Source organism: Seriola aureovittata, chromosome 19, assembly GCF_021018895.1.
Source record: "Seriola aureovittata isolate HTS-2021-v1 ecotype China chromosome 19, ASM2101889v1, whole genome shotgun sequence".
Lineage (NCBI taxonomy): Eukaryota > Metazoa > Chordata > Actinopteri > Carangiformes > Carangidae > Seriola > Seriola aureovittata.
Window position 1 is genome coordinate 7547510 of NC_079382.1, and position 12862 is coordinate 7560371.

A 12862-nucleotide genomic window follows, 5' to 3' on the forward strand; every position below is an offset into this window, starting at 1 on the left:
TGTGTATACAGCGTATCGAATGGGATATCAGCTCCATGAGTCCATAGGGTCAGGGGCAGATAGGGTAATATAGCTTGATTGGTTCCAGCTGAGCCTAGGGTGAGAATAAAGAGGATTACAGCTTTCTTAGAAACTCAAGCACTTCCTGTATCTCCACTCCACAAAACTGTCATTGGTGTTGAATAGGAGAGAATGGTGACAGTGTTTCTTTTTTCAATCAGTCTGAGAACAGACTGCTCTTTCCAAAAAAGAATTAGCTGAAATTACCTAAAAATTGGATTCGCCATGAACATGTTTTCTTGTTTGTTATATGGCTCTCATCATTGCATTCATTATACTGATCAAGGCTTATTGCCAAAACATTTTCATTATAAATGCTGACAAAATATGAAATAGGTTGAGAATAAAAACTGTTTTTGTTACAGTTTGTTCAGAGTTGTTGAGGGTGAGTTTCAAGCTGCGGACAGACCTGAATTGGGAAGGTGAAGTGCACTCACATGCTGGTGAATAATGTGAGCAGAGTAGCAAGCGTAAGATGTTGGAGCTAACGAAAGCATTCATAACAACATATACACCTTTTTTCTCAAATACTTCACAGTCATTCCCATCTATCACTGTCCTTGTATGTAATTCCAGCCATGCAGCATCCATCCTAATCTGTGGCTGATGGGTGTATTTTCGATTTAGTTGAGCCGTTACTGACAGTTCAGAATGAACACTTTGAAAACTGAAGTGAAGTTCCACATCTCCTTTTCTAAAAATGGGTTTGACATCAAAGAATTTTGCAATTTTTCAGGTTGTAGTTCAATAATCTGAATCAGGCCAGAGACAGTCAGAGGTTGCACCTGAAACATATAGTTGGATTTGGAGGAAGTATTCAGATGCTTTGCTTACTGCTTAGTGAAGAGGTAAACACCTCAGTGTGAAAATGCTCCTTTACAAGTAAAAGTCCTGCATTCAAAATTGCAAAATATAAAAATAGAAAGTAAAAGTAATAATTTTGCAGAAATGATGCCTGTGTTAATTATTGTGTATTTAATTAATTATTCGTTATCACTGATGTATTAATGTCTTAGCAGCATCTTACTGTTGTAGTTTTAACTACTTTACACACTGGTAGTTTAATCCATACCAATGCACCATGTTCATGTTAAGTTGATTATTATTGTAAAATCCTAATATACAGTGTAACTAATAACTAAAGCTGTAAAATAAATGTAGTTTATTAAACATTACTTTCTAATTACATTTCACTCTGACATATAGTGGAGTAGACGTATAGCACAAAATGGAAATACTAAGTCAAGTACAAGTACCTGTAAATTCTACTTCACTACAGTACTTCAGTAGTTTTTAGTTTCACATTAATTTCACCACTGGTCAGACATCAGACGCTGAAAGTAATGGAAGTAGTGGAACTATTTCTAGAAACATGTGAACTTGTGCAAGTGTGAGAGAAAGTTCTTTTCCTCTTCCTCATATTGTTTCCCTCTTCACCCCCTTATTACAATGGAGCAAATAAAAAGTTTGTGGATTCGGGGCAAATTGAATTCAAGTAAATTGTTGTTCAAACAGTTTTAGTGCAGTGCATTTGAGTCGAGTCAAGGTTACGTGCCACATCCGATGCTGAGCTGGTTCCATTTAACTGGAACTGTCTGAGGGAAGCCAAGGCAAACAGGACGTCTAATCTTTATTTTTTATCATTTCCCAACAACAACAGTAGAAAGGTGTAGATGGATGTGGGCGGCAGTTGGGAAAGTAGGTTATTGGATGGAAAATTTTGGGTTAAGTTTGTATGAATCACTGTTTTCTTGCTCTTGAACAAAGTTAAGTAAAAATAAGAAACATTTTTGAAGTTTGGTTGTGTTTATAACTGATAAGTTATAAAGACCATGGTTGTGTGTGTATTCAACATTGCTGCTGAAATTCTCAATAATACATTATTGATATCCCTAAACACTGTGATCCAAAAGCAGTGTACCCCATAAATAAATAAAGAGATCTGCCTCCTTCCAGTCAGCTCCCTTGAGAGGGTGTGTGTTTGTGTTTAATGCTCAGTTTCCCCACTGGAAGCTTCTTTTAGTGTTGAAAGTGTAAACTTTTGAGTTGTTACATCAACAGACTTTGTAATGCTCAGTGCAGATCCTCGCGGTCACTAACAAGCTCTACTCAGCAGATTCTTCCAAAGTGAATTTTGATCAGAATAAAATTTTTTTTTTTTTTTTAAACTCCCATGAATTTACATGTTAAATGACTCACTCCAGTAAACAACTTTGGCAGTTTCCTCCTGTAATTAACTAATTTGTCTCCAAGCGGTCGTAAGATACGGCTGTAATGGAGTGTTCTCTATCCATAAATCAATACGTTGGAACTTTACAACCATCATTTTTGTATTTCTCTTTTACTGAAACTATTTCCTGTCACAAAAGGCAGTCCACATCGTTCACTCCTCCAACAGATTTTACAATCATACAACAGGAAATGACATTATTCTGCTGAAAACTTTCCCTGACTTCTTGTGTGCCTCTCTTTCTTCATTTACATGACCTCCCTGTGATTTTCATGACCTCCCTGTGATTTTCATGACCTCCCTGTCTCCATCTCTTTCAACATCCAGCTGGAGTCTAGTGTGCCACTGCCCAGCCCCATGGAGCTGATGGGGAAAATCTTAGTGAAAAACAAGAAGAAACACCACAAGACAGACGGAAGCACCAAGAAGAAACTGTCCGAGCAGGTTTCTAACACCTACAGTGATTCTTCCAGTGTGTGTGAGCCCTCCTCCCCTAGTGCAGGTATGGCACTCACTTTAAACACACAAGCACACACACTCACATCCCACTACCAGAGCCGTCAAGTCACACCGGGACAGCTGAGTAATGGTGTTTCAGAAGTTAAATGTAGTCTAACCGTCTGGGCCCATCTGTGCTGTGGCTCGACACCTCTGTGCCGTCCAGAAACTGAATCACTGGAGCGATACAGTGCTATTGTTTATCATTTATCATTTTCATGGCCCTCTCCATCAGCTGAAGGTATTATTGGCTGTTGGATACACTCCCTGTCAGGCATACACACTGCTAGTCACTAGGGCGTCTTAAACACTGGTTAGTAGTGGCCTTCAGTGTGTTGGTGTGTGTTCATGCAGCTGTGTATACATTAGACTGTAACTGTGGTGAACATATATATATATATATCTCATTTATGGATTTATGGATTTTACGTATTTTCACAGCTGCTCCCTGGTTTGAGATTACCCTAAACCCTGTAGTTGGTTACACTTCAGATGTGTCATTTACATGTGCATGTGTGTGTGTGTGTGTGTGTGTGTGTGTGTGTGTGTGTTTTCTCTTCTTATTTTACCCCCCCCCCCCTACTCATTTTCGTATGTTCAGTACATAATTTATCTGTAAATTATAATAAACCTTGCAATCAATCATCCTCAGTTTTCTTTGACTGCTGAGCTGCATGCATCATTCTTACACTAACACACACTGCCCCCCGCTGGAAGAAAATAAGCAACACAAGTGTTTGACTTGCATAACAGTCAAAAAGTAAACTGGTGTGCACTAAGAATCAGAGCTGGTCCCTCTGTGGTGACACATTATGAGACAATCACTGATCAATGTAAGGGTGTAGCTTTTATTTCAGAGGTGGAAAGGGCACTGTGAGTCCGCAGCTCTTCAAACAGACTAAAAAACAATCTGTTTAAATGCAGTTATATTAACCTAGCAAACATAACATTATACAGGAACTCATCCTCCACAAGACAATTAGACAATAAATGTGGCCTAAATTTCTGTATTAGTAATGCAATAAACAGGAAAATTATATCTGAGAGATGTGAGACGACACTGTGTTTACATCTCAAACCTCATATCAAGAAAATGAAATGTAAAAATAATATAAGGATTGCCATACAATCATAACATCCTTTAATTAAAATACAATTGTACATTGTCACCAGTAAATCGGAATATAAATTTATTTTCTCCCTGCCGAAAAAAGGTAAGAGGAGGGTGAGTGGTTTTTGCAGTCCTAAGTGTCTGCCCTAAGATTCCTGTCAGGCTGTGCACAAGTTCAACATGTTCAGCTGATCAGAAGTCTCAGGCAGCCTCTATGTGGCCTGAAAGCTCTGAAAATACAAACTGATCTTACTGCCGCTCGCAAAAACTTCTTATTGCTCCATCTCATCTAGATTTGGAGGTTGAACAGTAAGAGGATACTATTTAAAGAGATTTCAGTATGAATATCAAACTGAAACTGTAGACGTGAGGGAGACAAAAATAGCAATTTGAAAAGTCAGGAGGACATGCACACCCCATCTCCAGCAGAAATGACACCCTTGGATCAGTGCGGCTGCTCTTTAAAGCAGCACAAAGCTCTTTGTTGTTGTTTATCATCCAATATTACCTGGTTATAAAGTACTTTGTACAATTTGAAAGTGCTGCACAAATAGTGAAAAGTTAATAATGACATACTGTACTGCACAACGGTTGACTAAACATTACATTATCAACACTTCAAATGAAGCCTTATCATGTTGATACAGTAGTTTGACCTTGTATTATTGTCGGATGGGGGTTTGTTGCTGATGATGATGATGATTTTGTTGTTTCTGCGCAGGTTCAACCAAAGAGGAGATGGCAGATTCCTCACAGCCCTCTGAGGGTGCTGAGCTCAGCCTGAGGCCACAGGGCAGAAAGTCTATCGGTGAGTCACACATAGTACATGACCTTAGACTCAGAGGCAAATCTTTACCAGAGCTCTCATTAGGCTGGCGCAGAAGCTATAGGTCAGTGCGACCATTACAATGTTAAAATTAATTTCCTCAGTCAGTGTGACCTCAGAGTGAGAAATCTTTAGTGGATCTCTCATTATGTGGGCGCAGAGGCTGTGTCAGCTCCACCAAAACAATATTAAAATTAATTTCCTCAGTGGATGAGCTGTGTGCATTCAGCTGTCAGTGTAAGGCTTGTTTGTGTCTCTGCTTTAAACACAATGGAGGCGACTGATCCTAGACAAAGACTGGTTTAAAGGGCTATTAGCTTTGAACATTTTGCATGGAATTTGTGGAAATGTCAATTAAATGTACACACATTTAACTTTGGCTCACTTAGCTTTATTTCTTGCTATTATCTGTGGTCAAATCTGGGACTCGTGTTTCAGGTGAGGTGGAGGCAGAAAGCGAAGATGAAGACGATGATGATGATGACTGTAAAAAGGGCTCAATGGATGAGGTGTGTATCTTTAGCGGTCAGTTCAAATACTAGTAATGTTGGAGATTTACAGCCCAGTGTACTACTGTATGTGCATGTCATGTACTAACGCTGCCGTCTAGTGTACATATTTGATAATGCACTTTATTCCTACTCGAGTCTTCAAAACCCCTCATTGTTTTCAAGGATCGTAATGGACCTTTTGTTAAAACACTGTGCTGCATTGCGTTTAGACGTATGTTTGTGTGTGTGTCTGTTTTCATGTACAGGGTACGGCAGGCAGCGAGGCGTTCGCCACAGAGGAAATGTCCAACCTGGTCATCTACATCCAACCGGTCAAGTTTAACAGCTTCGAGGCTTCCAAAAGTACGTAAGAACAGTGAACGTTTACTGTACGTATAATTCAACATGAGATACCCATCATCTGAAAACAACCTTCATCTGATAAAAATGATTGAGCAGATATTGATTTGTTTGTAAAGACATAAGCCATCTTAAGATATTTGTTTACAAAATGAATCCTGAATACAGTGCTCACTAATGCCTCAAAGCTTCAGATTAAACTCTGTACATCAGCTCAGGTGAAGTGCTTTAAACAAGTGTTTTTTACAGCAGTGAAATTTAGACCCTGAAGTTTTCAATCTATCCAGTGAGCATTAGATCATCCTGATTAATATATAACCACCTCTGCCCGCAGAGATCAATCGCAGCTTCCAGATGTCATCCTTCGTAGAGACCAAAGCTTTGGAGCAGCTGACCAAATGTCCTGTAGAGTTTGTGGAGTATCCTTCTCAGTTTTACCGAAGCAGTGCTCCACACTCCTTAATACCATTCACAATCACTGAATCCGATTTGGGTTTGTATATGTTTAGTTTCTGTTCTTCCGGCCTTACTATTCGCTGTGGAGACTTATGGTAGGCACAGCATCACTGTACTCTTTATTGTCACCTTGGTTCAGTGACTCAGTTTGCTCAGTGAAAGAAACAAAAGGTAAACAGTAGCAGAAATGGTGGTAGCTGCAGTAGCACCAGCTGTATTTTCTGATGCAGGTCATGCAGCCTCATCCTTAATACAGCTCTGTTCAGATACAACAAGTTGCAGCTGAGCAGGATCTACCCTAAAGGCACTCGAGTGGATTCATCCAACTACAACCCTCAGCTCTTCTGGAACGCCGGCTGTCAGCTGGTGGCTCTCAATTTCCAAACCATTGGTGAGGAAAGATCGCTTTTTTCATGTTGTGTAAATCCTTCATTCCTTCACACTTTTGGGATAGTTATTAGTTTGCATGTTTGATTTTTGTGAGTGTTGTTGACACATGCAAATAAACTGTGGTCACTCTGTCGTCACTCCACAGATTTGTCCATGCAGCTGAACCTGGGCATGTATGAGTACAATGGGAAATGTGGCTACAGACTCAAACCGGAGTTTATGAGACGGCCAGACAAACACTTTGACCCTTTTACTGAGAGCACAGTGGATGGGATAGTTGCCAACACACTGTCTGTGAAGGTGTGTGTTTGCTTGTGCTGCTCGTTTTGTGTTTGTGTAGCTCTGTCTGTGTTTTTTGAGTATATTTTTTATATTTTTCTTTCTCCCATTCCTTCCCTCCAGATCATCTCAGGCCAGTTCCTGTCAGATAAGAAAGTGGGCACGTACGTGGAGATCGACATGTTTGGCTTACCAGTGGACACCAAGAGGAAAGCTTTCAAGACCAAGACATCTCAGGGCAATGCCATCAACCCTGTCTGGGAAGAGGAGGCCATTGTCTTCAAGAAGGTGAGACGATGTGGTCACATTTTTATTTAACAATTGACACTGATGGAAATTAAGGTTCAGTCAACTTTGCTGGCCAAGTATGGTGACATACAGTATATATACAGTATATATACTGTATATATACATATATATATAGCTTTCAGTTTACCATTACACAGTGCAGAAAATAAATGTACAGGAGGATACAAATACAAAGATTGAGAATGAGACTGCTTCAATAAAGAATTCTATGAATTTAATGTCATTACTGAACATGCACATGTAGTTTAATGCTTTAGGATATACACATATTTATGGGAATGTGTATATATATATATATATATATATATATATATATATATATATATATGGGTGTGTGTGTACAAGACAACAGCTAATGTTTGAGAAACGTATGGAATATAAAATGATAAATGATAAATTTGTTGAGAAATGAAAGTATTAGTCACTTGATGGTGCCATTTTTACTCAAGTTGTGCATTTTAGTGTTGATAACTTGTTTTCACTTGGTTTCAGTAGAATGAATGACATAGGTGTATTTTATACATTTCCTCAGGTTGTCCTGCCCACACTTGCTTCAATAAGGATAGCTGTGTTTGAAGAAGGAGGGAAGTTCATCGGCCACCGTATCATTCCTGTATCAGCCATCCGTCCAGGTGTGCTTTGTTTTGACTCTCCCTCCACCTTTATCTACTGTCATTTTAAAAATGCGGAGGAAATATGGAGAAGTAGGGGTATATTTGTATTTAAACCTCTAAAATATGTATTCAAGAACATGAAGACATGATAATAGAAACAATTACGTTATAGGTATAATTTCTGTAAATTATTAACTTTAGTTCAGCATAAGCTATGTTTTCATATATTACTCCAACTTTGCAGGTTATCACTACATCAGCCTACGGAATGAGAAGAACCAGTCTCTGACGCTGCCTGCTCTGTTTGTGTACGTAGAAGTAAAGGACTACGTCCCAGACACATTTGCAGGTAAGTGAGGTGAACATATGTAAACTAAAAACTAAACACTGCAAGTTCAAAGTTATGTTCATTGTTACTGCTCTTTTTTCTCCCTGTTCCTCAGATGTCATAGAAGCCTTGTCCAATCCCATCCGCTATGTCAACCTGATGGAGCAGAGAGCCAATCAGCTGGCTGCTCTCACTCTGGAGGAGGGAGGCGAGGAAGAGGGTGACAAAGAGGTGTGTGTTTATACTACTTGCTCCATCACACATCCAGACCCATGTGTGTCTGCTCGTAAGTAGCTGTGTTTTAGTGTGGAAAGTTTTGTGCCACTGATTTAGATGAGTGGTCCCTTGGCCAGCTGGCTGCTCCTCGCATTGTAAGGAACTAACTGGTTTAGAAATTCAAAACATATGGTCGAGAAAATGAGAAGATGCAGAGAGAAGAAGAGTCCCCTTCTTTAATTTGCTTTACTCTAAAACCCACAGCCATCTACCAGCAGCACTGCAGTGGATTATGAGCCACAGCTTGTTTCCAGCACAGATCCCCATAGATATTATCAACACACTTCGTTTGGGCCATTTTCCATTCCCACTCCCTCTATGATAAACTGCACTTCTATCACAGCTGTAGCAGTATTGTTGCTCTATGTCATCAAGTGTCTTCCACCTTCAGACTCTGATACTAGGTTTCCTAAGGGGTGGAGGTCTGTCATCGCGACTCTGTGTGCTTTCATTGTCATGCTTTAAAATATACAGCTTGTAGGGAGTGACAGGTTTAATCATCACTGCATATACTGTTACTGACTGAAATGGCGCAGTGGCTGAGAAGATTGTTTTGATTTGAGGTTCACAGACCAAATGAAATTCATGTTCAACAACTGACAACCAGTGCAGAAAATGAGACACTGTCTCCTTGATTTAGTGCAGCAGAAATGACAATTTCCCAATTGAGTTTTGTAGTTGCAAGGCTATTGTGGTACTCTGCTGTCCAAAGTAGAAGTTCAACAACAGGTCTTTTTCCTTTTTATTGTGTTTAAGCTGTGGTAAGTGAAACCTTGACTTAGCTTAAAGCTGCTGTAATCAATATATCTACATTAACAATTGATGAACTGGATAATGTAAAAGCAGTTTACTTGTTGGTGGCAAACCCACAGATTATCAACAAACTCTACAACTCGCCTCGTCTCCACACAGCATTTTAGCAATATTTCAGTTCATTGTTTGGCTTTAACTTTACTGTTTCGGTTCACTCTCACCACTCTATTCAACCTTGTTTCTGGATCTAGCATCAGCAGTTTTCAGCGACAGGCTCTGATAAACCAACTGTAAACTACCTTACCTGCACAGCACTGACTACCCGGTGAATATGTAACGGCTTATGAGCCAGACATATCTCTCAGGAGTTGAGGGAGAGCAAAACAGAGCTAAAAGAGGAGTGAAAATTGTGTTAAATTTGCCAGGAGGCCAGAAGCACAACTCCAGTGTAGCTGCACGTGTGCTTGATGTGTGAATAGGCAACAACTTGCTGACAAATTAGCTATATAAACTGTGTAAGATGGTAATACTTAATGTTGTGGATACAGCTGTGCTGCCCCCAAGTCAGCAAAAAACATTCAATGAAAGTTTAGATCTAGGTCTAAGAACATAAAAGCACAGACTTACTACTGACTGATTCCACTGTACACTGGAAATATGCTAACTATATGAATCTAAACTAGAGTTGGCAGTGACCTTTAACTTTAGAACAGGCTTCATTATGAACATAACCTAAATGCCAATGTCATGGCTGCTTTAGAGAACATGACCTTCTGCTTTGTTCCAAGTGAAATCCAAGGAAAGATTGCGCTGCAGATGTCTCACACTAATGGGGCCATCAGCATTACAGTAATAGCAGGAGAAACTGAATTTGTTAACTTGTAAATGGGGCATTAATGGTAAAGTTGTAGCGGTCGTAGGTAAATGTGGATTGTCATTTTAAATGGACTTGATGGAGAGTACAAGTGGCCAAGGATTAATGTAAGTGGAGTGCAACAGGGGATGATATCTGAGGAGAAAAGTGACCAATTTCTAAGACTGAAGTCAGGATAAATTTAGGGTGAGAGGCAAGGCAGGACACCGGGTTATCTGAGGTTATTAGAAAAGGGGACTGGAAAGAAGGGTTGCTCCTGAGGGGCTTCTCTTATCTGATTTGCCAGCTGATACGATTTCCCACAGAGAGCAGTTTCATGCTGTGGCCATAGCAACAGTCACCAAAAGAGGTAGAGCATGGAAAGGCAGAGCACAGTGTGGGGAGATGAATGTAGAGAGAGCAGGGGGAGAAAGATCTTGGTTAGCGTGACTAGAACAGAGATTATTTAAAATTGCATTAACCTTTCAGAGATAAGAGCATATAGTTCGAGATTCAGCCGAGCCTAGGGGAAATTAAGATCTGCCGAGCCTCGGCACAGGAAGCAATGCTGAGAGTGGGTTACCAAAGCTATGTCTACAAACTGTCGTGCAGGACACAGGTACAGCGAAATAGAAAACAGATACCGCCATTTGAGGTTTTTTGTTCCTCAGAAAAAATCTATAATGAATGTGTTTTAAACTTAGAATAGGCTTCAGATGATCTGTGACACTAAAGAAAGAGATACACAGAGAATCTTTAAATCAAGTTTAAGCGATGTAGGAGGAAAAAAAACATTGTAACTGCAAATTTTTCGCAAAGACGAGTTGTATGTGTGGCGAGATGCGTGTGTGCGTGTGTCGTACTCTGATAAATTTGCTGTCCATTGTATTGAACTTAATTTAAGAAACTTGATAACTTGTTAATTGTAAAGATGACCTGTCTTCATGTAAACAATGGTACTTATTTGGTTTTATGGTCTGCACTAAATTCCTCTGTCAGTGGTGACCAGTGTTATCAGTTGTATTGACTGACAAGTTTGATTGATCCCAATATTGAATCTTTTGTGTGATTGACAGGTGGAGGCAGGAAGTGATGCCCCCTCAGAATCTAAGGTGGACCAGAGGGTAGCGTTGCCTGCAGAGAACGGACTGACCCACACACCCATTATCGCCCCGAAACCCCCTTCGCTGGTCGGCCAGACTCAGTCTGCAGGTGCTATATACATAACACATGTGCAATAGCTAAAATTTCACACAAAGTCCATTGTACGTACATTGAAAGACATTACCTAAACATTACATTCAGGTAAAACTTACCTCTGCCTTTATTCTTAGATGACAAAAGGGAATATAAAGTTTGTACATATTCAAACCCTTAAATTTAGCACATTTTTGCAATGTTGCAGTTAATATTCTGTCTAATCATGATATTACTCCCATAACTTATCTGCTAATAGTAATGTAACAATTTTAGTCTGGCTTGTATTTTATGTTGATTTCGATTTTTTGGGAGGGATACATAAGGTTCTACTTTTCATATACATGTTACTTGTCCCCCGGACCATATTATTTATCTATATCAAAACAACATATGAAGAATCTACCTTTGTTGTAAATAATTTGTTGTGATTATTTGTGATTGTGCTTTATTGTAAAACTAACTTGTGAACTTGTTTTTGGTGACCAGGCTCACTGAAACCATCAGTGAAGACTGAAGATATCATTCAGAGTGTTCTCACTGGTAAGATAATGTTGTCAAACCTCAGCCTTGAACACTCACTCTTGTATCTGTGGTTACTTGCTTTACTGAATTTACTCCTTACCATATGTGAAATCAATTAAATAATTATTTGACCTCCAGACACTCAGACTGATTTTGGTTTTCCTCTAGATGATACTCAGGAGAATGCTTTTAAGTATAGTCCAATGTCAAAGTGTTTGTTTTGTAGTTTGTTAATGTATTAATGATTTATGTTAAAGTTTTCTATTTCTGGTGAGTTTTCTTTTAAGACTTTATTATTCCTTAACCCTTAGAATTATGTAGTGAAATTCAGAAATTTGCTGTTCTACAAAGGATGATTTTTACTTATACATTGCTTCATCCCTTGTCTTCAGAACTGGAGGCTCAGACACTGGAGGAATTGAAGCAACAGAAAGGCTTTGTTCGGGAGCAGAGGAAGCAGTACAAGGAGATGAAGGAGCTGGTTCGAAAACACCACCGCAAGACCAGCGAGCTGATCAAGGAGCACACAGCTCGTGTATCCGAGCTACAGAGCCAGCATCAGCGCCGGCGCTCTGCCCTGCAGAAGAGCCACAAACGAGACGGTAAGAAAAGGTAGGTAGCCCTCCTCTTCTCCTTTTCAAACTGTCCCACTATTGGTTGCTCTCTTCACCTCTTTTCTTTGAAGTATTTCCCCTGTGCTCTCTCTACCTTCAAAGGGACTTCACCAAAAGCGTCAGCACAGCAAAGAAAGACAAAGCCGGTGGCTAATGTAGAACATTTTCACTACATAGTGAAAGAAAATTGAAGTTTTAGCATCAACAAAGTGCAAACACTTCTGTAAAAACCCAGAACACAATGCAGCTACAAGACATGTAAGATTTGAGTAAGCTCCTGTCTCTCACTTGTACTGAGTTACAAAGAAAACTCTGATCTCGTAAGCATATTGTTGTTGCTCTCTCCATCTGCACACACTTTACAGACTGTGTGTGTGTGTGTGTGTGTGTGTGTGTGTGTGTGTGTGTGTGTAGCTCAAAGTTTTAACAAGCTGCTTCTCTGGGGATATTTAAAATTCATTCAGGGAAAGGCTGTAAATTACTATATTACTAATTACTACATGCGCAGTTGGGAATGTTATAAAAAGAAAATTACGACACTGCATCATAAGTTATCATAAATAGTATCGTATATATATATATTTTCCTACCCTCCTTAAGTCTTTCTTTCTGTCTTTCTGTCTGTCTTCCATCTGCACAAACACGCCGTGAAATACACATTAAAATCCACTGTTGGACGTTGTACTGCACAG

At 39.6% G+C, this 12862-nt stretch overlaps 1 protein-coding gene across 4 annotated transcripts in view; it reads left to right on the top strand.

Moving 5' to 3' along the window:
- LOC130187443 (1-phosphatidylinositol 4,5-bisphosphate phosphodiesterase beta-1) overlaps positions 1-12862 on the top strand; it is a 163064-nt gene that overhangs the window by 133805 nt on the left and 16397 nt on the right. For 3 of the 4 annotated variants that reach the window (XM_056405072.1, XM_056405071.1, XM_056405069.1), the window contains 14 exons: positions 2618-2792; positions 4621-4707; positions 5164-5234; positions 5483-5579; positions 5911-5995; positions 6299-6423; positions 6568-6722; positions 6825-6989; positions 7543-7642; positions 7869-7973; positions 8068-8183; positions 10911-11046; positions 11521-11574; positions 11949-12168. In XM_056405072.1, the coding sequence (XP_056261047.1) occupies positions 2618-2792; positions 4621-4707; positions 5164-5234; positions 5483-5579; positions 5911-5995; positions 6299-6423; positions 6568-6722; positions 6825-6989; positions 7543-7642; positions 7869-7973; positions 8068-8183; positions 10911-11046; positions 11521-11574; positions 11949-12168 (1691 nt within the window). The remainder of the gene's footprint in view (positions 1-2617; positions 2793-4620; positions 4708-5163; positions 5235-5482; positions 5580-5910; positions 5996-6298; positions 6424-6567; positions 6723-6824; positions 6990-7542; positions 7643-7868; positions 7974-8067; positions 8184-10910; positions 11047-11520; positions 11575-11948; positions 12169-12862) is intronic. The other variant, XR_008830461.1, reaches the window with a different exon arrangement.